This window comes from Pleuronectes platessa, chromosome 14 (genome assembly GCF_947347685.1).
Source record: "Pleuronectes platessa chromosome 14, fPlePla1.1, whole genome shotgun sequence".
In the NCBI taxonomy this organism is placed as follows: domain Eukaryota; kingdom Metazoa; phylum Chordata; class Actinopteri; order Pleuronectiformes; family Pleuronectidae; genus Pleuronectes; species Pleuronectes platessa.
The window spans coordinates 24,282,502-24,307,300 of NC_070639.1; the positions used below are offsets into that span (position 1 = coordinate 24,282,502).

Here is a 24,799-nt window from a genome sequence, read left to right on the forward strand (position 1 = left end):
AGTAGGGCGCACATGTCAGTGCCGTGTGAGTGGGGGGGGGGGGGGGAGCAGGTTATGAAACAGGCCCCCTCACCCTGATGCCACCCTGAGACCCGTCCTGCTCACAGCTCGCTGGGGGCTGAGAGGAGCGTGTAGCACCTCCTCTGGGACTCTGCCCTCGGTCTGCTCCAGAATCCACAGATGAGAAGAGGAAGAAGAGGAGGAGGAGGAGGAAGAGGAAGAGGAAGAGGGGAGTGGGAGACTCACATGACCATGTATGGGTGATGCTGTGACATTAGGAGCTGTCAGAGCGGCTTACTGGTCATCTGACTCAGAGGAAGGCTCAGTGGGAAGGCAGTGGGAGTCCCAGAGAAGAGCCCCTGTCAGAACATAGAACCATCCACAGAGAGAGACTCTCTCCCAGTCAGCCCAGTCAGCCCAGTCTCTACAGAGGGACAACGTCTTTATCTCTCTTCACAGCCTATGTCACTGAAACACAGCTGCTACATACAGATTCTGTTCTCTAGCTTTGTTTGGTTGCTAAATGCTTTGTTCTTCGATTCTTCCACAGGGAGTGGGTAAGAATAAAATAGTGGACCGGTTCCTGCATCTGCTCAACAGGCCCAGAGAATACCTGCAGCTCCACAGGTCAGGAGAACCAGCATGTTATTTACAACTGTTTGACCCAAACTGGTTTCCAACATGGACAATGGTTTCAGACTTTCTCCAGAGTTTATCCACAAATGAGAAACGCAGCAGGAGATTCTCAAGTCAGATGTTTGTCATTAGGATATTAATTTAGTCACCCAAGCTCCATTCTGTTTTATAATTGTGTTTAAACATTTGACCTTGTCCAGACCACGAGTGATAACGTATAATATTCCTTTTAATGCTAAACACAAAATCTTATGACCAACTTTTTGTATTCTTTATCACCATCTCAAACTTATTCTGAATATCTGTCCAAAAACAAGTTTCCCATACATTTGCATACATACAGCTCAAGTGAATCTCACATAGGTATATTCATGCATTAGGTCACCAGCTGCAGAATAGATCATACGCTCATAATCAGTCTAATAGTTAATATTCTGAATTATAGGCCTATAAAAGTCTTTAATATGTCCAATAACGCTCCTAAATATGTTTAGAATGGTCTTTATTATGTTAACGTTCATTTAACCCATCGCACATTAAAATGATGTCTTTTGGTTTTGGTGAGATTTATAGTTTTGTACGTCTCCGTGTCGTAATTCTTTCTCAATGATTCCTTCATATCTGTTCTACTTGACATGGGTCTTAAATTTCATTCTTCATGGTTTTAATAAGTCGTATGTTTCACTTTTTGGAAGCTGTGGAAACTCTGTCAACACGTTAGTGCATAAAACCTTCTGTCTCAGATTTGCTTTCCTCTGTGGCCAGGAGGTTATGATGATTTTCAGGAGTAATAACACATGCTTCTTCAAAGTACTTGTAGTTTCTATTTAAGGGAGAAGTGAGCTGCCAGTGTCTCCCCCCCCCCCCCCCCCCCCCCCCCCCCCCCATCGGGCCTGGTCGTCCCATCTGAGAGAATCAGAATCTATTCCTGGTCGTCAGTGAATCAGGCCGTCCCTCAGCAGAACGAGGACTTCACGTGCACCACATTCAAGAAGAAGCATTCGAAGAAGTCCTCGTTAGTTCGAGTTTCACAGATTCTTTAAATACTCACTTGATGACACCTCAGGAAAACTAGGTCGGGGTTGTTCCTCCATAGAGCGACGTGGAATCAGCCTTAATATCGAATGTGTCCAGGATCAATCCTCGTATTGATCCTGGCTCTAAGAAGAAGCCTGTGTTGTGCTTGTCAATGACTCTGATGGGAAAGAGGCAGTGAACAGAAAACCTATAAAAGTCCCCACTTGTTCAAACGTGAACCGCTCCAGATAAAAACCTCCATCTTATTGTTATAGTGAAATCATAAACACAGGATCCACGTGGAGAAACAACCCGTCGCTCTGTCGGCTCACGTGCAGGTTCAGTTTGTCAAAGTCCCGTGAAAGTCGAAGTGGAGCCGAGCGCAGATGTGTCCTGGTTCGTTGCTGCAGCTAATATTAGAGCAGGGCCGAGGCGGGGGGGGGGGGGTCTGTGCATGTGGCTTCTGGGAGCCTGCGACTGGGAGCCTACAGAGAAGTGGCTCAGGAAACTGGGCCAGCTCCTGGGTCACGCTGTGAGGTGTGGAGGCGAGGGGGGGGGGGCTGGTCTGGGATAATTTTGGACGCCACCAGGAGATCGGAGTTGTTGGAGCGATGCTTTATTGATTTCAGCTTTTATTAGAAAGAAATCTAGGATATTCTTTAGAAGTATTTTCCTTTTACATTGTGAAATATCAAATCAGGTCACAGCTGTTGATCCATTTAGAAAGCTGTAGAAGTTCAGTTTGATTTCAATAAGTTCAAATCTACGAGGTGAACAAATAATAATAATAGTGATTCTGAATCTGGATGTGTGTGTGACCCTGTTTTCTGCTCCTCACAGGGACACAACCATTCAGACTCTGACCCTGCAGCCCTCAGTGCGAGACGGCATCATCACGTATGAGGACTCGCCCCTGGTCAGCTGACACACACACACACACACACACACACACACACACACTCAGGAATAAGGGTTAAAATAATAGCTGTAGGTTTTGAGTCAGTGTCAACTTTTGATCCCATAGAGACAAGACTGTGACACTGGAGCTTGATTAAGTTGTAGAGTTACTGCAGGTTTAAGTACTTGGATGTTATAAAATATATATGACATCATCCTCATCAGTCCTATGTGTGTGTGTCTGTGTGTGTGTGTGCAGGTGAAGGCCGTGAAGATGGGTCACATACTCGTGATCGACGAGGCCGACAAAGCTCCAACCAACGTCACCTGCATCCTCAAAACGCTGGTGGAGAGCGGGGAGATGATTCTGGCCGACGGACGCAGAATCATCTCAGGTACACACACACACACACACACACACACACACACACAGAGGGTTATGTCAGCAGATATGTCTCAGATCCAGTGAGCAGACAGAAGCAGGACCATTAAATGGACAAGTTGAGGGTTTGATGTCCTGGAGGACAAACATGAGTCAAACATCAGATGCAGGACACCGACAGAGGCTTAGGTTAAAAGCCTTTATGGACAGGTACCAGACGTGGACTTGTGATTTTTCCATGTTGTCCTCCATGGTCCCTCCAGCTGCTCCATTCCTGAGTCGCTCTTCTTCCCACAGGAATGCAAACACAACCTCGACACTTCATAAACACAAACTGGAGAGCTCCTGATGCTATCTGTGTGTGTGAGACACAAATCAAATGTGAGGAATCAGATCTAAAGTTACAGGGAGAAGCAGATGAAGAGACAGCAGATGTGTCTTCTTGTCCTGTCACGTGATAACCACGACTGTCTCTCCTCCAAAGATCCACGTGAAGCCGAGGGGAGGCCCAACCTCATCGTCATGCACCCGGACTTCAGGATGCTGGTGCTGGCTAACAGACCTGGCTTTCCTTTCCTGGGAAACGACTTCTATGGAGCTTTGGGTAAATACAACGTCCTAATCCGCCTCAACAAATAGAAATGTGTGACCCTACATGCAGACTCTGTGTTGACTGGTCATCGTTTCTCTCAGGTGATATTTTCAGCTGCCATGCTGTGGACAACCCGAAGCCTCAGGCCGAGCTGGCGATGCTGAAGCGTTACGGCCCCGACGTTCCCGACGCCACGCTGCAGAAGCTGGTGGCCGCGTTCGGGGAGCTGAGGTCCATGGCCGACCTGGGAACCATCACGTACCCCTACTCCACTCGAGAGGTGGTCAACATCGTGAAGCACCTCCAGGTGAGAAGGGACAACAGAGCTTCGCATGTTCTCCATCAGCTTTCCAGGTTTAGTCTCAGATGAGATCTGAATGATTAGTGGAGCGTATTGTATCCATGGTTAATGCATTTATCTTTTAGTTTTATTATCCATCTTCAGCTTTCCTCTCTTCATCATCATCATCCTCCTCATCATCGAGTTGCCAGCACCTTCACAAACAACAGTTATTTTCAGCTGGTGTGAATCCATTCACTCTCTGGTTGTGTTTGTATTTAAAGATCGAGTGTTTGTCACGTTTCCTCTCTGCTCAGATCTTCAGGAATAACGTTGAGGAACCAGAATAACAACCGTTGAAGAAGAGAGAAATTAAGATTGGAGCCTTCACTATTGCAGATCAATAATTCAGGGCACAGGGACGAGGCCTCATGTCTGATTTCCCCACTGGCCGCCCACCTCTGTCTTTAATCACCACCGCTATCGACAGGAGGAGGAGCCGGACAGACACTGGATCATTGAGTCGAAGGCTGAATTGCTTCTTTCGTTTTGGCTTTAATTACCGTTCACGTGAATAGAAACACAGATCAATACGCCCCGTGTGATCTATGATGTAGCCCTAACCAGTTGGAATGAGGCTGTCGTTGATTTAACATAAATTTATAGGAGGAACTCTACTTTACTTGTAATATTTATGTGTGAAGGTTCTTTCATGGTCTGAACAACAGCCCAGGATCCAGGGTTTTTAAATCATCTTCACCATTGTGTCGTTTAATATTTATTAGAAACAGTCGATCACTCACCAGGCTGAAGATATTACTGTTCCCAGAGGGAGGTGGCTTCAGTTCTGTCTGTTAATAACAACCAGGGTTCTGGATATTGAGTTGTGTTGTTGGGTGAAATGTTTCCCCAGCAGCGAGTATTGATTAGTGTCCGGTATCGAAAGCTGTTATCAATTCAGATCAATTCATCCTTCACCAGTTGGTTTAAAACCAGAGGACTGTAAATACAGAAGAGGTGAAGGCCGAGAATCTCAATCACAGCTCGTTTCATCCTTCAAGTTTGGTTTTAATCATTTATTTAATGATGTAAAAATGGGCTGAGACGTCTTGATTGACAGCTGAGACCCGCTCCTGATTGGCAGGCTGTGTGTTTTGACAGGATTCTCCAGCTCCACACCAGGATGTTTCCTTCTTCTTCTATCATTCAGCTTGGAAAAGATCCCCAGCGTCTGTCTCTGCTTCTCCGTAACAGTGTCTCCTCCTCTCTGCTCCTCGGCCTTTATTACCCATTCACCAGCACATCACCATAGCTACTGTACAATACAGAAAATTGATCGCGGCAATTTCGCGTGTGAGTCTGTGATTATATCACAGACTCAATGATAAATCCTGTAAAAGCCTCAGAAAGAGAGGGAGGCCTCCTCTGCACTGGTCTGTCAGTGGGGCGGTCAGAGTGCAGACGTGAGTTCTGCTGCAGGTCGAGTCTCCTGCTCCCGGCTCGGCCCGGAATCAACCTCTGCTCAGGAACTGTAAATCATATCCACATCTTCTGACTCCCTGTTTCTATTCTCCCCCCCCCCCTGCTGTTTTATTCTCTTTTCTCTTCTCCCTGACCTCTTCCATCATCTCTAACTTCATCATCTCTTCCGTTCTCCTCCTTCTTCTCCTGCTCCTCCTCCTTCTCCCTCTTCTCCTCCCTTGCAGAGGTTCCCCGGCGAGGGTTTGGCCAACGTGGTGCGGAACGTCTTCGACTTCGACTCGTACAACAAAGACACGCGGGAGGTTCTGATCGAAGCTCTGCACAAGCACGGGATTCCCATCGGAGCCAGGCCCACCTCCGTCAAGCTGGCTAAGGAGTAAGACGTGTGGAGATGCTAGGAGGACACACACACTCACACTGAAGGCACATCCAGCACTCGACAAACACACACACAGTCCTGCAGTTACAGAGGTTTTATGGACCAGAACTGAGCTCTAGGTTCTATTCAGTGATGAGATGTTGTCGCTCCATCCAGCTGCTGGTGGAGGTCGACTTCTTGTTGGTACTCGTCCTCCAGAGAGGATGGTACCACAGAGACTGAGCTGTCTCACACTCACACACATCTGATGCTGAACAGAATCCTCTGTGGACTGAACCTGTTGTCATCGTAACATTAAAAACCCATCAGAGGCTTCTCATTAATTATAGTAAAGCCCTGTAACTATGAAGTATTTTAAATATGGCAGCAGCTCTTCATGCAGCTGTTTTCACACATCAGAACGCAGGCTTCAGAATCCCACTTTATGTTTTTATTCTGTTATTATATTTTACAACATTAAGAAACGAAGATGTGATGTCACTGTTCTGGAGCCGTCTCCAGAGGCTTCACAGTGTAAAGCAGCTTCTGAAGGTTCAGGGGTTCAGGGTTCCACTGTCTCCTCTGATGGGAGTTCTCTTTTAAAACATCAGGTTTTAAAGGTTTTTACTGATTTGAGATTCTGAAAAGCTTGAGAGCAGCTGACACCTGAAACTCTGAGGCTTCCATGAAGTGTGAGATCATCTCCACAGCTCCTTACTCACATTACCTCACCTCTCCTAGGAGGGGAGAGATAGTATTCTGATATCCACTACATTGTCTCCTCGTGTGCAGCTGTTAAATAAAGGAAAATATTTGTTTCTTCTGTCTCCTGTGGTTTTATTTTAACTCGTTGATTCTCAGAACCATCTCAAGTTAACTCTTGAGAAGTGAGCAGAGCAGAAACAAGTATTTTCCTTCATTCTGTGGATGATCTGATCCAAGATGTCTGTGCCTCCACCCCGTCCAGACTCAGAGGGTCTGTGTCTGTGGGTCAGTGGTTTAAATCCCATCTTGAACAGTTTATGTTGGACGAGTTGTTTTGCCCACAACATCTTGTTTACATCAAAACAAAATATTTTCTCTCTTGACTTCCTAGTTTGGGCATCGAGGAGCAGAAAGCGTTTCTCCTGCTTTTCCATTCAGAGAAATGTTTATGGTTTGAAGAGCGTCCATCGTTCAACCGGTTCATCCTCCTGGAATTTACTTGTTTTGTGGTCGTGTTGCATTTTTCACGGCACCTGCAGCCAATAAGGGTCGGGCCTCAGTGCAGCTCTGATTCTTAGGAAGACTAGTTAACATCTGGCAGGAACTCACACACAGACACACACACGCACACACACACACACACACTGTCCCTTATCCCGTATATATTGGTTTTACCCTTTTAGAATCAAATTAAAACCTTTGTTTTCAAGAAATTTGCTTCAAAACAGAATAAAGCTTCCGTCTAATATCATTTTGCAGCATAACAATAACTAATTGAGCTAATAACTAAAGCAACATTTACTAAGCTTTGATGTAAATGTAGAGAAAAAATAAGATACAATGTGTTGAGCTTAAACACGACTGAACGCTGGATATTACCCATGATCCTCTGCTTCCTGAACAAATCCACCAAACTCTGTTTTGAATTCTTAATATTTTAAAGTTTCCTGCTGAATATTGGAGATAAATTCAGGTTTTTAATTAACTTCTGAGTCTTTTTAACTGATCTCAGCTCAGCTTGCTGGAGCTGATTGCGACACTTGAAGCTCTGAGTCTCGAACCCACTCACCAGAGTGACTCATTTTGAAAGTGCAGGTTTAAGTTAATAAAATAAATGAATACAAAATGGTGAAAGGAAATTCAGAAAACTGCAGAATGAGTATGAAACTACACAAACATGTGTAACCTCATTGGTTCTCACCTGGCGTTTGTCCCCATGTGACCTTTGACCTGCAGGTTGCCGCTGCCGGAGCCTCAGATGACCGGACACTGGACGATCAACCAGGAAGGAAACGCTCGCCGCAAACTGCTCTGTCCCACCGAGACTCACCTCATAGACATCAAGGTAAACACCAGGAGTCCAATGAAAACAATTGAGACAAGACCACTGTTGTTAGCTTGTGAGTGTGCGTGTGTTACTGTGTTTGTGCTGCTGTAACAGTCGTCATGTTGTGTGTCCAGGGCCCCGTGTTCCTGCGTGTGCAGAGTTACCCCTGCAACCGGCAGGAGAGCCGGGCGCTGAGCTTCAGTGAGGAGAAGGCCCACTGGCAGATTCCCATGAACGAGGTCAACATCATCTGTGACGTCGCCACCAAAGAAGGTACACACACACACACACACACACACACACAACACTGTGATACAACACCGTCACTGAGGTGCACAGCTGTATCTGGAGAAACACACTTCCAGTTAAGGTTTAATTTACAAACCCCTGGATTTTAGAAGCAACGTCTTCATAATAGACAGATATGTATTTCTGGATGAAGGCCTGATTATCTCCGTGTGCAGATGTTGTGTACGTGGCCACGTGCAACCCGGTGTCCCTGTTCTCCATGAGCGAGCGCGGTGACACCATCCAGAACATGGAGCTGTACGACGTCTTCCCCAGAACCATCAGTGGCGCCTGGCAGCCGTTTGTCACCATCGCTCCTCTGGGGAGTCCCCTGGACGGACAGGTGGTGCTGCACGAGGAGCAGGTGGGTTCACGCACACAGACACACAACACACAAAGACCACATTGTGTTACTTAACGATCACACTGATTTGATTACATTACATTCTGTGACGTTTCTCTCAACCCTCTGTGGAAAGTTCTGGTTCGGACTCACTGAGCAGGATGTTTATCTTATTAAAAATATCTTATGGAGTTTTCATTGTAAATAAACATGTATCTTCAGATCTACACAACATAGTATATAAATCCTTATTGTTTACTTGCCTGACAAAGACAGTTCATAAACATATATACATGAAATTCCTCTCAAATTCATGATAAAAACTATAAATGTGATAAATACAATAATGAAGTGAGGCTTTAGATCCATAAATAGTAACAGCACATTCATTATTGTTTATGTAGCAGGAGGAGAGAAGATGGAATATAAGCTCCTTTAATGACAGTTAATGATGCTTGAAGATGTGAATGGTCTTTATTCTTTAAGAGGAAGATCACTGTCCCTTCATCCTCTTCTTCTTCAATGGGAGGTGGAGGGTGAAGTGTTTTCCTGACACGTGCTCAGCAGATCCCGGCCTGTTTATAAATGATGGATATTTATATCCTGGTCCCACAAACAGATTCATCTGGACTGGAGGAAAAGATTTGTGTTTCTAATGTCGAGGCCTCAAACAGCAGCTCACAAATCAGTGGGTCCCGGTGGAGTCGATAGAGAATCAATATGTCCCGGTTCCTCCTCCCGTCTCTTTCTCCTCTCATGTCCTTGTTTACTAACGAGTGGAACTTCCACTTCCACTTATGTAACACTGGTATTTCAATGTTGTTTTACTCTTTGGTGGACGACCACAGATTCCTCGCGAATTTAAAATAGAGTTTAGAGTTTCTTCAAATTGCTCGGGCGGTTAGCGGTTGTTCTGCTGCAGAATGTCTCTCAACCCAGAAGACGGAGACAGACGAGCGGGACGAGGACAGAGCTCGTGAGCTTCTCTCTCACAGCTGCTGCCTATCAGGCCAGAGGAGCGATTCTAAAAATACCTCCGAGATGGATCGTGTTGCGTCTGTCTGAAAATGAAAAGGTCCAGACAACATGGGTTCGCTCACCGGTCAATCGGCCTTCCAGGAAAATCAGGGAACACATCAGGCACATGCACACGCACACGCGCAACCTACAAGGCTGTCACACCTACACACGTGCACTCACATACTTCTGGGCTCTGCAAAAACAAAGTCAAAGACACAATTTACGTGTGCAGCGTTTCCATAACTCGCACACAAAACACTGCGGCCTGTCAGAACACACATCCACATGCAGGACGCACACGTGTGCTCACACATGCACACACTCGAGCCGTGTGTATGTTTAGAAGCAGGAAATGAGGTTTGTTGCTTCTCGGAGCGGCGCAGCACAGTAGTGTGTGTATGTCAGGAATTGGAGGCCATAAGGAAATCATTAGAGAGGAGCAGGGGAGCAGGGGGCCGGGGCCAGCTCCCCCGAGGCCCCCCCGCTCATAAAACCCAATTGAAGATGAAGCCTAGTGCGTCACCAATGAAAGCCTTGTGCACAGCTCACCCGCCACCCACACACACACACACACACACACAGAGACACACACACAAACACAGGTATCTGATATGAATGAAGTCATCACACACACACAGGAGCACACATGCACAGCGAGTCGATCTGAATTCAATTGAACTAAGTTGCAGTCAAGTGTTCACATTAGTCGTAGTTAACTGGACAGCAGTAGACAGAACCTTGTGGAGAAGAGCGCCCTCTGGTGGCTGTGAAGGGAATCACCATGCACAGTGAACATGACGTCTTCATCATCGGTAGCAGATGGTTTAAATAACAAATAGATCTGCACTAAAACATGATGAATAGATATGAAAGTTGTTAGTCAGCAGGATTACACAGGAACTGCTGGAGTGGTTTCCATGTAAGGATGAGACGAGACCCAAGAAGAAGTTATTAATGTTGATGTCACTGATTTCCAGAGAATAATTGAAGGATCTGGAATGAAAAACAGATGTTTATGGAATTAGATGTTTGATCTATTTAGTTAGAAAATGATGACGGGAGGAGTCATCAAACTTCATGAACAACCATCACATTAAGTTAATCACATAGTTTTGTTTTCATCATTTGTTTGTTAAGCTTTAAATTTCCATGAGTCATGAGGCAAAGAAGAATCCATACTAGTGCTGGTTATGATTTCAGTTGTTAAACTAGAAAACTAATAATCCCTGTGTTGAGGCCTGGTGTCCGGAGGTGGAAGTATGTTTACTTCACTAAGGCCAGTCTCACTCAGGAGTTTGAATTCTTTCATTCTTCTTTATTCCCCAGAGTAACACGGTGCTCCACGTGGACCTGGTGACGGGCGCCGTGCGGAGGCTGCTGCTGTCTCCAGACGGGGATCAACCCGCCGGCAAGGCTTCCAACTGGTGGAGCAGTAAAGAGCAGCAGGTCAGAGGCCTCAGCATCTCCATCAGATCGTCTCAATGACTCCAGTGATCAACTTTGTGTAGATATTTAATTAAACATGTTGTGTATTTCATTTCTGCAGGGAGGTTATAAAATGTGCCGCGAGTTCGCTCACAAAAACTGGCTCCTCTTCTTCAAGGAGGAAGGGTAAGAACCTGTCTGTCCTCAACACACAGCGTCTCCAGGTGCAGGACCTAGATTGTGTGTGTTTGTGTTCACAGGAACCAGCTGGAGGTGCTGGACGTGCTGGAGGGCCGGGTTCACTCCATCTCCCTCCCCATCAACCTGAAGTCCGTCTTCCTGGTGGCTGAGGACCGCTGGCTCCTGCTGGAGAGCAACACCAACAAGTGAGTGATGGATCTCCAGTGCTCCCACCGCCACCAGTTTAAATCAAGACATGTTTGTTTTAATTTCTATATCAGGTTTAAAACAACCACTGTGCCAAAATTAAATATAAAAAAACTGAGAACTGAGACGACTGCTCTAAACCAGCAAACAGGGAATTACTGTTATTGTGATTGTTGTTATTATAATGTGACTGAGTGTAACTGTGGGTCTTCACTCCACAGGAAGTTCCTGCTGACCAAACCCATGCACATGGCAGCAGAGGAGTCCGGAGTGTGTCAGCTCCACAGCATCAGTGAGGACGGGGCCGACTCAGGCCACGGAGCCGGCTCAGGTACACACAGAGCATTTAGATTATAATGTACATTAATATGTATAAACACATCAGATCTGTGGAGGATTAGTCATGTGCTCGGTCAGCCACATGTCGACAAGGGAAGCCAGCTTGTTCCAGTTAATATTCATATCAGTGCACGTCACAGAGAGTGTGAACAAAAGAGGAAGTTCAGAGTAACGTCCAACAAACCAGAGACAGGACACTGGAGGGGGGGGGGGGGTCCTGAGGGCCTGCAGCACCTCCTACTGGTGAGGGCCTGCAGTGCCTCCTACTGGTGAGGGGCTGTGACTGCAGGACCAGAAAGTGGCCCAAACAAGTCAATAAAAACCAGAACCTTTCATTTAACTTAGGGTTAGATGTTTCTCTAATGCTCTAAAGAAATCAATATCTTTTATTCAGCTGTTCTCATCTGTTGCCTCCCCCCCCCCCCCCCTCCAGCCGATGTGTCCGTACCTCAGATGCTGTCACGTGACCAGTTGCCCAACGAGAACCTGAGCGCCGCTCTGAACCAGAAGATCGTTTCTCCAAACCGCCTGCTGGCCGACAGCGGCTCCTTCGCACGGGTGGTCGTGGGCTTCCCCGACCTCATGGTGAGTTCAAAGGTCAGATCGAGAAGTTGTTCCAGTCGACCTCAGGGAGCAGCACCTGAAGGAGGTCAGGTGGTTTAATGTTTGAACCTGGAGCTGCTTCAGGCACTGAACTGAACTCCTGAGGTGCTCTGGACATCCTCCAGTAGTTTGTAGAGACTCATCACGTCTCATAGACCTTCTCATGTATCTGTGGTTTAGTGGCGTCAGGTTCTCAGCTTCACAGGAGAACATGGACGAAAAGTAATAAGTGATATTCCTGCTCTCTGATTGGTCCAGTCCCCTAACGAGGTGTACAGCTTCAAGAGACCCGATGATCTGTCGGTGATGAAGAGCAGCGACAGCGGGGGTCACATGTTCCTGAGGGGCGGGCCTCAGTCCAGTGCGGCCAAACAGGTGAACTGCGTCAGTCTGCTCTCAGCCAATCAGGTCGTCCGAGCCCTTCCGCCCAGCAAGGTGCCCCTGAAAGAGGTCTACCCCAAAGGTCAGAGTTCAGATCATCAGATAGAAGTTTTGTTTACAACTTGGAAAATTGGTTGAAACGTAGATTGTGGTTTGTTTTCTTTGTTGGTCACTCAGACGTCACGCCTCCAATGACGGCGGCGTATCTGGAGGTGACTGACCTGAACTCCAAGAAGGTCAAATACATCCCAGTGCCGAGGTAACAAGAACATAGAGCAAGAACATGTGCTGCGTCCTCTGGCTCCCCCTAATGGTCAGAGGTGGAACAGCATTTAGGAATATTACCGCAACAACATTTAAGTGTCTGAGCTTGCTAAACGATGTTCAAACTAATATTTGTGTCGTTATTTTATTTAGTTGTGTCACCAAAGAATAAGTTTTGCTTTTACACTTAAATAAATTGATAAGAAATCATAATTAATGTTGAAACAGAAGAGACTCATATATCTACTTCTGTTTTTACAGAAAACAAATTGTTTCCGATAGTTTTGTTTCCTGTTCTTGAATTCCTCCTCAGTCCTTTTAATATACAACTTTTTCCTGATTGACAAAATAATTTACAAATTTGGGGATTTAAAATAAGTTGACGTCCTTGTGATGAATCTTCTAAGTTCCCTTCCTTCATATTCCTGACTGGCAGGTCCATGACGGTGTCTCCTTACACCAGCTGGTTGTCCAAAGTGTCCCAGTCGGACGTGGTCATCGCCCCCCTCGGCTCTGGGGGCGTGGTCTCAGTGGATATGGGCGGGTACGTGCGGCTGTGGGAGACGGGATTGGACAGCCTGCAGCGGTCGCTACTGGAATGGAGAAATATGATTGGAACAGAGGACGGCAGGCCCATACAGGTAACATCCCAGTTTGAAATAACATCCCAGTTTGAACTACTTTGTGATGTGGGGAGAGTTGTGTGGAGCCTGTAGTTTCTCTCATCACCACTGGGGGGCAGTGCCACTTCAGTAATGATCCTGTGGACTGAACTACCAGTGGACGTCTGTCCCTCGGACAAAGTGTCTTAGCTGCTGGAACATTCCTGACTTCACTGCCCGGAGTGTTTCCAGGCCCAGCACCGACCCAGTGTGGGTGTTTATGAGTGGACGGGCATTCATTAGGTTTGACCCTGAGTACGGGTCAGAACATTCAGACCAGCACACTGAGCACCATTGTTCAGGTGCCCCCCCACACACCCAGTGAGTTCCCTGGAGAAGGAACCTTCCAGATGCAGGAGCTGTTATCTTGTTCTGAGCAGAGGAGACGCAACATGGGCTGAGATGAAGGAGTGGAGGAGGCTGATCATGAGACTGGATAATGTTGCCTAGTGACTCTACATCCAAACTGATTCATAACGTTTCAGATGAGATCATAAAACTGAGTTCTGTGTGTTTGTGTGAGCAGGAAGAAGCCACAGTGCAAAGATATATCACATGCCATCACAGGTGGTTAAAGTCCACATGTTCTTTACAAGAATAGAAATAGAAGAAATACAGATTCTTGTGTCAAGTAAGAGTACAAGTACTGATTCAAGTAGAGGTATAAAAGTACAGGCTCTGAAATGTACTCAAAATATTAAAGGTACCTTCTGGAGATCATTTCTATCAACTGACCTCCGACTTCAAATCAAATAAAAAATACTAAACTAAAAACAGGTTAAAGTAAAGTACTGATGCCTGAAAAGTAGTATTTGTATTGTAAAGTATTTGCATTTTTCACACATTTGCAAAATACACATCATACACATGGTTTACAAGTATAGATATGTTAATACACTCAAACCCTCACAGAACCTTTTCTGGCCTCCATCGTCTTTGATGAGGCTCCTTCAGTCGACTGTAGGTCAGACGCACACAGACACACACACAGACACACACACAGACACACACAGACGCACACTGACACACACAGACTCTCCCTGTGCTCTGCGTGCTAACAACAGTAGCTCTACTGTATTTAAACATACCTGCCTCTGGATGTCAGCTCACAGATTCACTACCTTACAAGCTGTTGACACAACTCACCTCGGTGCGACTCACCTGTTTGCACACGGTACACAAACCCGTGCCCTGTCGCACACTTTGTTTCACCAGCGATAAGAAGAACGAATGAAAGAAAACGCACAAACCTCCTGACTTGTTTTTGTGCGGAGGTTAATAACAGGTTTAAATAACAGAGGACATGTTAATCCCCACTCATCTGTCTTTAGCCTCAGTCTGACAATGCTGCATTACACCCCCCCTGACATCATCGATACACACACACACAGACACACACACACACACACACAGTGGAGACATCAGTCATCTGTCGGCGGGTGCAGGTCACGTCCTGGTGCTGCTGGCGCCGAGCAGGTGACTGCAGGTTTCCACTGGAACATTCACTTCTCTCTGAACAGGGACTCACTCACACTGACACTTTAGAATACTGTTGTTTTTACGTCTCATCTCTCACATGCACTGTTCACGTCACGTGCACTGTTCACGTGCACTGTTCCTTCAGAGGTTAAACTGTGGAGTTTGAAGTTCACCTGCACATCTTTGGATTCTCGAGGAAACGAGGACACATTCAGACACGATCAAAATCAATCACGTTCATTTTCTGCAGACACATTCAAGTACAGGCCTGAGTTTGAACCCACACACACACACACACACACACACACACACACACACACACACACACCAGCATACAGGTTCACAAATTTAGTAGCACACAACAACATGGTCACTGCACCCACCCACCCACCCACCCACACATTCTGCCTTCAGGCGCCTAAAGAGAGAATCAGAAATTTATGGGGCTGTTAATCCTACAAGACAAGACGTGGATGAGAGATGGAGAGAAAAGAAAAGAAAGAGAGAGAGAAAGAAACTCATTGACAGAAGGAGGGAGGGGTCGAGAAATCTATTCCCACACTCGTAAAAATGAAGTTTCCTCCGCTTCACAGCCGGCGACACGCTCCCTGTGTCGCTCTGTCTTTCACCACATCCTGTTAAATGACATCACACTAGAGATTAAATTTGATATTTACCCATTCATATAAACTTCTTATTATCTTCAGTAATAACTATTTTTCAGTAGATAATGCAACATAATTCTATAATCATTTAATCTCTCTTCATTTTCTCTTTGTAATGAAACATCCTCAGTTAGACATTTCTTCCTTCTTTCGATTTGGACCAATCGACAGTAAGTTATCGTTTCTGGATTAAAATTCCAGAACTGTTTGGAATCAGGCCCCCAAACACCTAAATCAGAAATTGTCCTTTATCATATTTCCAATTAAGACTTATTATATATAAATATCTTACTAACAAGAGGGAGAACTGACAGATATTTGTATTCCAGCTCCTCACACTTCGTAGCTCTCTCTTATGAGACCTCATCTTTGTCTCATTTACTGTATGAATGTGTTTTTATCCTCTACTCATCTCACAGTTTCCAAATTCATTCCAGTATAATTTAATCCTTCAGTAGACGTGATAATCTCACTGATTTATTAATTGAACATTATTCACTGTGCATTACAAGAGTCAGACAAGTAGAGAGGCAGACAGCTGCAGGTGAGTTTTCTACTGTCGCATCATCTTCATGTAGTAAGACTGACACACACACACACACACACACACACACTGACACACACATCGTCCACATGACTCATGCTTCTATTTCACAACCGGAGTAGGAACCTGAACTTCGCTCTGAGCTCAAAATCTGTGCACGTCGTAAAGTGTCACTCATCATTTCTGCTAAAACCCAAGAATAGCAGCAGTCGTCATCTCTTCACCGGCCGAGTCCAGAGCGACCGAGTCCAGAGCGACCGAGTCACCGGTGTGAAGACACACACACTCACCAGGGAGAGAGTTCATCTAGAGACGGGCGCTGACACGGGAGATTACTGGAACAAGCCGGGCTTCACAGAACCGGAGTCCTGACAGATCAACTTCCAGACGTGACAGACACCTGGAAAAAATGTGTGCATCAGAGCCCGGCAGACGCCAGGGGAAGTGTGTGGGTCTGTGTGTGTGTGTGTGTGGGTCTGTGTGTGTGTGTGTGTGGGTGGGTGTCTATCTCTGTCACAGGCCACCAGTCCAGCCTTTGAAGCCTCATTCCCGGCCTCAGGTGCTCACCCTCGTTTCCCAACATGGTGCAGCAGTGCAGCTCGTGTTGCGTTGCTGCTTCTCGCTGCATGCGCTGTGTGAGTCCGTCACGGACACGTGTGTGTTTCTGTGAAAGCAGAGCGCGGTCACATGGCCGCCGGCTCCTGAAGGTGAGCTGTGGTGACGCCAGCGGCTCTGACCTCTGACCCCTCGCCTCACTACAGAGCTATGGCACCGAGCGCTGACGTTCAGGAACCAGAGAGAGCTCGGAATGGGACAGTAAAGACCCCCCCCCCCCCCTCCCTCCCCCCCCCCCCGTCCCATAAATGTTTACAGTGAGTGATTATATCCAAACTTAATAACTTCCTCATGGGAGGCTGGCGTGTGAAAGGCTGAGGATCGTAACATGGTGCACGTGCACGGGTTTAAAACCAGCGTCTGCTTCAGGTGAGAGAGAGAGATGATCCAGGAGGAAGGTTCAGATCCACTGGTTTTTAGATCTGTTCTGTTACTGGGAAGGTCCCACAGCCATAAAACCTACTGGGGAGAATCATCACTTACATTAGATCGACTGTACCAGATGATCTCTTCTCCATAATCTGACAGGTACCAGACCCATGCTCCTAATCTGCACTAAATATAGAGAGCTGACACAGTGTGTGTGTCTGTGTGTGTGTGTGTCGGTGTGTGTGTGTGTGTGTGTGTGTGTGTGTGTGTGTGTGTGTGTGTGTGTGTGTGTGTGTGTGTGTGTGTGTGTGTGTGTGTGTGTGTGTGTGTGTGTGTGTGTGTGTGTGTGTGTGTGTGTGTGTGTGTGTGTGTGTCTGTGTGTCGGTGTGTGTGTGTGTCTGTGTGTCGGTGTGTGTGTGTGTCAGTGTGTGTGTGTGTGTGTCAGTTTGAGGTGTGGACAGTTGGTCAGCTGAAGGAGAGGTGGGGTCCTTCTCAGCTGGACTCCTGCTCCTGCTTGATAAGTGTCCATTCAACCGCTCAGACTGTGAAACACACACAGACACAGACACAGACACACAGACACACACACACACACACACACACACACACACACAGACACACATAGCAAAGCGTTCCACAGTTTTCAGAAAAACCTCATCCCCCACAGATACCATTCAAATTCTTGCCGGTTGTAAGAATGCAGCTGAACCTCAGGGGAGACGCTCAGTCTCCCCCTCTCTCCCCCTCTCTCCCCCCTCTCTCCCCCCTCCCCCCCTCGCTCCCTCAGACTCTGGCTGGCTGCCCCAGTGGGGGGGCCAGCAGGCTGATTTTGGCTGCGCTGGTGCCATTGAGACGGACGTGGAACTCCAGAACTCTCCCCCCCGCTCCCTCCTGCTCTCAGGCTGGGAGACACTGAGTTGTTGGTTCTGCTCAAACCTCCAGATTCTCTTCTAGTGGAAAGTTGGACGACTCCCACCATCGAAAAGAGGAAGACCAGTGAAACACCAGTGCTGCACGAGGCTACATCCAAAATAGACTGATTCCTTTGTGACAGTTACACAACTGAGAGAGAAGGTCATGACACCCACTGTCAGTTCCACAGTGACATCACCCGCTGGGTTGTGAGAAGCTGAACTCAAGACTCTGTGCCGCCATCTTGTTTAAAATCCAGAAGTGACCATATTTGGAGGAGCAGGGTAATTTTTACAGGAAGTGTTTTAAACCTGCTATCGTCTAAAAACCATAACTGATGACACTTGGTTCCCTCAGTGGTTTGGAGTAATTTTCAAAGTTGTTCAATCCAAACACATTAAGTTGACTGCGTCTGTTCACGTTTACCTGGAGCACTTGTTTGAGTCTGGTTTGAAACTGACCCCCCCGGCGTCTCTCCTCACAGATCACCGTCCAGAGGGAAAGCGGTCTGGATGTCTCCGCCCCTAAACACGGCAAGATCGATGCCAACAACGACCCTCATGTGGGGGGGAACCAGTGGGCAGGAGGCACAGGTACACAGCGCTCTATGGAAAACCACTGATGGAAATCTGAGGTGGAGCCGTTAGCATTAGCATGTTGCTATGCCTCTGCACCGGCAACTCCCATTGGCTGAAGCTTTATCTATTTGGGTTAATCCGTCCGTCCCATTCTTATATCTCAAGAACAACACGAGCCCATCTCCTCTCATTGGGTTCAAACATTCACTGAATTTGGTGCTCAAAGGTCAAATGTCAAGGTCACAGTGACCTCACAAACATGTTTAAGTCAGGACAAGTTCATCAATCTATTGTACATAAACCGTAACCTGGAGCATTTCTACGTGCATGCAGTAACAATGTCCCTCTACTGGGTCAATAGTGATTAACTGATGTTTGTCTGCAGGTGGCAGAGACACGGCCGGTCTGGGTGGAAAGGGGGGGCCCTATCGCCTGGACGCAGGACACAAGGTCCACCAGGTTTCCCAGGCCGAGAAGGACGCGGTCCCAGAAGACGTCCGTAAAGCAGCTCGTGAAATGGCTGAGAAGGCGTTCAAAGAAAGGTAGGCTGCGTTAAAGACAGGAAGTGCAGTGATCACAGGCTGAGAAGTGCCTGCAGTGCAGCGCGCAGGGCGGCAGGCTCCACGCCGAGCTAATCACCACCATCCTAATGGATTTGGCTCCACGGGGGGGGGGCAGATGTTATGGACCGACAATGTTGTTTTCCACCTTTGAAACCACCCAGAGCTGAAGTGTGTGATGTGTGTAATGTGGAACAGGTGTGTGTGTGTGTGTGTGTGTGTGTGTAGTTGGGTTTCCTACTGTCCCAGGTTCGGTGATCAGTCCTAATAACCACCGGTTGCACTGCCCCCAGCTGGATGGTTGAACAGAGTGGTAGGGCCCACTGTGTTCTCCTTGTGTGTGTGTGTCTGTGTGTGTGTGTGTGTCTGTGTGTGTGTCTCAGTGTGGGTGTGTGAGCGTGTGCGTGCCTACAGTGAACACACATTGGCCTCAGTGTGTTGCGTTGAGAGGGAACCTCTTTCAACCAGCTCCACCATGAAGGCCGTCTCTGTTCACCGTTGCTTCAAACAACCTCACTCTCTTTACCCCCCCCCCCCCCCCACCCTCCGTGCTCCCCCCCTTCCTGCAGGGTCCTCCTCACACACTGGCTGCTTTCACACTGAGAGGACGACCTCTGCGACTATCCCCTCTTTGTTTTATCTCCTGTTTTCTCATCTTCTCTCGGTCTTAATCACTCACTTCTCTGAATGCCCCCCCCCCCTCCCCCCCCCCCCCCCTGTCGATCAGTATCCAGCTAAGCTCCCAGTAGATCCTGTAGCTACATGCAGATTACAGCTGTGTCCTCGCACCACTTTTTATTTTTCATATCACAAGTTGGCTCCTCCGTCACATTTGTTCCACACCTTCTACTTCACTCTGTTGTCTTAGCTTTAGGTTAAACTCTGATCCTCTATAAGCTCCTGAGTATCTGACTCACAAGCAAAGACAGGCTGGAGGTATGTCCCCCCCCCCCCCCCCCACGTGTTTACACTCACACATCACTGTGGAAACTGCTAATATGGATCATAGATATAGTGATAGGCAACGTATATGAATCAAAAAGAGATTTCCACTGTGTTGTTATTCATACTCAAAATGTGTGAACCTCAGTCGACACGTTTATGAGACCAACACTGATCTAGAAAATGGGAAATTCAGAAAATGGGAAACATTTGAATATGATTTGTTTTTAATAAGGATTGGTTACATGTGTTAAACTGGAGCACCCAGAGTGAATATACACTTCAACACTGAGCAGACGACACGTTCACATCAATATAGTATAGTAATAATAATAATAAGAAGAAGAAGAATATGAATATGATTTGTTTTTAATAAGGATTGGTTACATGTGTTAAACTGGAGCACACAGAGTGAATCTACACATCAACACTGAGCAGACGACACGTTCACATCAATATAGTATAGTAATAGTAATAATAATAATAATAATTATAATAATAATAATATGATTTCTTCAGGTTGAAGATTCTTCTCACTTGAAGAACCTGTTTCCTTTGGTCAAGTGTCTTTTCATAGAGGCGGTGATTCTTTGCTCGACCTCTGGTTCTTTTAGACGAATGGAGAGAAGCAGCATCTCTGGACATCCCCACGTCTTACACAGGTCCTTGAACACGACCTTGTAGAGGACATTGATTATGTTTGGGGACATGTCAAAGTCTATGTCTTGGACTTCGGCCCATGTTTTTTCAAACAGGTTTTGAATGAGCTCTGTTGGTTCGTCACAGAACAAGTTGACTTTGGCCTTTGCATACACTCGAGTGACGAGCTGCTCCATGAGGAGACGGACATACGTCTTTTTGCAGGACGCTTGTTGTTCCTTCCCAGTGTCGACCTCTGAGACATGAGACACTACGAGTGATTCAATCTCCATTAAAGCCGAGGTCACCCTCTGGGTGTAGTCACCGGCCTCTTTGGAGAACCACCAGTTCATCAGTGGCAGGAAATTGATCACTCTCTCCTGGATGTCCGAGTACATCATCTTGTGGGACTTAGGTACAGACACGTTCGTCTCTTCAACTGGAGTCGCCACTGAAAGGTCAGCTGTGATGTACCTGTAGAGGACATCGGAGAGGACGGAGGCGTTTGCTGGTGAAACTCTGTCCTTGGTGTCGGTCAGAAGCAGAGACTCCACGCTGTCCATCAGAGACTTGACTGACTGGCTGCTCTGGACTTGGATCTCCTTACTGAACTTCTTCTGGACTCGTGTCCCCATCTTGAGCAGCGAGGTTGTGGCAAAAAGCTTCGCCAAGAGCTTCTTGATCTTCTTTCCCACTGCTTTCCAGATCTTTGAGAATTTGGAGCCTCTACTCGGATCAGATGTTTTGACGCTCTCCTCTTCACTGACTATCTGATAGATCTCATCTGAGGCAGCTTGAAACTCCAGAGACGCTTCAGAGATCAGCCCACTCAGGTCTGACTCGGACAGTTCGTCCACAAGGGACTCGATGAAGTCGCTCACCTCCTTCCCAATGATTTCCTGGACATCCTCACTTGTCCTACAGTCACTGCTGTGGACAGTTGACTCTGAGGACGTCGGTATGTCCAAGCCAGAACTGCTTGATGAGGAGTCGGTGAGTGAAGAGGTTGGTTTCCCTCTAGGAAGCTCAAATGTCCTCTGACCGCGTGGTGTCGGCTTGAACAAGCCCTCGATGTCCACGGCAGATGTCTTCAACACTTTGCAAACACAATGCACCATGTTCTCCAGTTTGTTGGCCGAGGTCTGGTGACACTGTCCGGTGGAGCAGCCGCTGGCCGAGCGCTCAGACCTGCAGGAAGTGAACCTGTCGGTCACCTCCTCTGCAACCAGCTCAGTGAGTTGATCCAGAATCACAGACTTTGTTAAGCTGCCCGGTTCCAGACTCTGACGGAGAGCGTCTCCCAGACTGGACAGGAAGCTTTCTGCTGTGAAGGGAAGGTCTTTGTGTCCATGTGCTGCCAACAGGTCCGAGGACACAGACAGAGTCAGGTTCAGAAGAAGTTCTGCCAAAAGAAACCTGGTGACGTTGTCTGGTGTTTCTGATTTCAGCAGTTGCCACTGCTCTGCGGTCAGTTTGGTGTAAAGCTCCTCGATCTGAAGGCGAATAGTTTCAACCGTCGCGCTGGGAAGCTCCAGAGAAACAGATGGATCCATGGAAAATCTTTGTTTTACAGCCTGGTTGATATCTGGATTCACGTCTGTTTGATCCATTTCCTTGTCCGACACTTAAACACCTCACACTTAGCTCTGCTGATGCCCTACCTAGAACAAAACGTCTTTGATACAGAACATTAAGGGAATCCTCTCCTCTCATCCTCTCTTCTTTCTCTTCTTACAACCATAAGTTATATAGACACATCAAAGACATGGTAAAGAAGCAAAGACAATGTTAAAGATCTCAAATACTTTTGAAGATCAAAGCCACAAAAAGATTGTGACTCTTATAGAAACCATTGCTAGATAGAAGGCCCGGCCTCTGGATCAAAGACCGGTGTTTAAAGCCGTTTTCAGTCGTGAATTGCGGAGGATGTCCGAGCCATCTTGGAAATAGAAGTTACCTTAGGAATAGGTTCCATTAGCTGAGAGAGACAGGATTGGACAAAATTATTTAACATGGGCTAGATAACTCATCCGCCGCTCAACTGAACGAAGGAGGAGCCATCGAATATTAAGTGTAATAAGAGACATGCTACCGAATGGGGAAGAAGAGGAAGGAGGATATTGAAACACACAGTAGATGGCGCTAGTGCATCTTGACGTTGGTTGTCACCAATAAACCAAATGAAGAAGGAAAAGAAGTCGTGAGCAACGCAGCAGGAGGTCCTGGACTCAAGTTGTGTTTCATGTTGTACTTTTATTAAAATAACAATAAAAAACAGATCAGAGCTCAGGAAGTGTGTGTGTGTGTGTTGTTGTGATGGACACTTCATGAGTACTGGCAGAGAGGTGAGTGGACGGGAAGCTGCTGTTTGTCCAGAGTGTGGAGGAGTTGTCGAGTTGGTGGGCGTGTCCACCTCCCTCTTTGTTTTTGTGGTCGTTGTGTGTGTGAAAGTTCAGTGTTCAAGCTCCACGTCAAAACAAAACACACACAGTGTGTATCTGCACTCTGAAATCAAGGTTCAGGAATTTAAAGGAAATAGCTACGGCCACTGGGCAGAGGGTGTGCTTGCCACACGCACACACACACACACAAACACACACACACACACACAGAGGAATCTTGAAGTCACTCTGCAGTGTACCACTCTTCAGGCTGACTGTGTGTGTGTGTGTGTGTGTGTGTGTGTGTGTGTGTGTGTGTGTGTGTGTGTGTGTGTGACGTGCAGGAGCAGATTGAAGATAACTATAAGTTGAGTAACAGGGTAAATGATTGTTAATATGAATCCACTGAAACATACGTATTCATGAATATTCAATAGACGAAATTCTCAAATGTTTCATAAGCTATGAAACAAGAAAAATTCATCCTCTTTATTAATTTGGATTCATTTGAACTTTTTAGCTGATGAGTTTAAAGTTATTTTAATCTGATTCTTTCATCCCTGAACATTCAAAAGCTTGATTCCTCCTGTAAGAAAACACAAGATGTTTTTATTTTTATTTAAACTTTTAACATTCTACACTTACACATTCTACACAGCTGTTAAATGTCCCTTAAGGGGACAGTCCGGTTGTCCACGATGAATGAGGATCACTGAAAAGTCCTCATTAGGACGGCTGCACAGAGCTGTGTGTGTGAGGGACTGGTGGCATGACACTGGATATGTTGTGTAGACTGCACTGGCATCAGCCATGCAATCAAAAGAATCACACACACAGACACACACAGGTCTGTTGCAAGGCGTGACACATAAAGCCCCCCCCCCCCCATCTCCTCCATCCCTCAGCTCCAGCCTCGGTTTTGAAGTCACTGAATCTCTGTGGCTGTTACGGTCTGGTTGTCACCAAAAGTTTGAAACACCTGGCAGACACACACACACACACACACACACACACACACACACACACACACACACACACACACACACACACACACACACACACACACACACACATCAAACCGTCCAAACATGGTGGCGGGATAAGAGCCTGAAAGTACCTGCACGGTGGGATTATACTGAGACATTAGGGTCGGGGGGGGGCAGCCCACCTGTGTTGTCTACAAGTCCACAGGTGTGTTCTGGAAGCAGCACACAGACAGACACACACACACACACACACACACACACAGAGTCTAACAACACTGACCCTGTTCCATATGATCTACAGGTGTCCAGAGCTCAAAGTTGTTTTCATAGATAAATTAGATGAGCAGAGAGAAGCAGCAGCATTTCACTAATTAAAACCAAATGTGTCTGTGTGTGTCTGTCTCTTGTCTGTCTGTGTGTGTCTGTCTGTGTCTGTGTCTGTCTCTGTCTCTGTCTCTGTCCTCCCACGTCAGGCTGAAGGAGATCAACATGAGTGAATACGACGCCTCCACCTACAAGCGCTTCTCCAGCGCCGTCATGAGGCAGGTTCAGTCCCTGAGGATCGTCCTGGACAGTCTTCAGGTCAGATTCTAACAAACACTTCCTCCTCACCTCTGATCACATGAGGGCAAAACCATCTGATCTGCGATCTGCTGCTCAGATGAAGGTCAGAGGATCAGAACCCCTGAGTTCACCACGTCAAACAACTGAGGCTATAAATCAAAGTGATTCAGTTTGGTG

At 46.8% G+C, this 24,799-nt stretch overlaps 1 protein-coding gene across 2 annotated transcripts in view; it reads left to right on the forward strand.

The window, feature by feature from the left end:
- The window catches only part of vwa8 (von Willebrand factor A domain containing 8), a 40,275-nt gene extending 15,509 nt beyond the window's left edge, over positions 1–24,766 (forward strand). Inside the window, exons 21-40 of one of the 2 annotated variants that reach the window (XM_053440531.1) lie at positions 551–627; positions 2,494–2,569; positions 2,810–2,945; positions 3,417–3,536; positions 3,626–3,831; positions 5,511–5,662; positions 7,586–7,694; positions 7,811–7,949; positions 8,141–8,328; positions 10,654–10,773; positions 10,874–10,938; positions 11,013–11,138; positions 11,361–11,470; positions 11,912–12,063; positions 12,340–12,544; positions 12,640–12,721; positions 13,163–13,367; positions 18,457–18,565; positions 18,936–19,092; positions 24,532–24,766. In XM_053440531.1, coding sequence (XP_053296506.1) covers positions 551–627; positions 2,494–2,569; positions 2,810–2,945; positions 3,417–3,536; positions 3,626–3,831; positions 5,511–5,662; positions 7,586–7,694; positions 7,811–7,949; positions 8,141–8,328; positions 10,654–10,773; positions 10,874–10,938; positions 11,013–11,138; positions 11,361–11,470; positions 11,912–12,063; positions 12,340–12,544; positions 12,640–12,721; positions 13,163–13,367; positions 18,457–18,565; positions 18,936–19,092; positions 24,532–24,652 — 2,655 coding nt within the window. In that variant the 3' untranslated portion in view covers positions 24,653–24,766. Of the gene's footprint in view, positions 1–550; positions 628–2,493; positions 2,570–2,809; positions 2,946–3,416; positions 3,537–3,625; positions 3,832–5,510; positions 5,699–7,585; positions 7,695–7,810; positions 7,950–8,140; positions 8,329–10,653; positions 10,774–10,873; positions 10,939–11,012; positions 11,139–11,360; positions 11,471–11,911; positions 12,064–12,339; positions 12,545–12,639; positions 12,722–13,162; positions 13,368–18,456; positions 18,566–18,935; positions 19,093–24,531 lie in introns of those variants that run through there. The other variant, XM_053440532.1, reaches the window with a different exon arrangement.
- Positions 24,767–24,799: the final 33 nt, after the last annotated feature.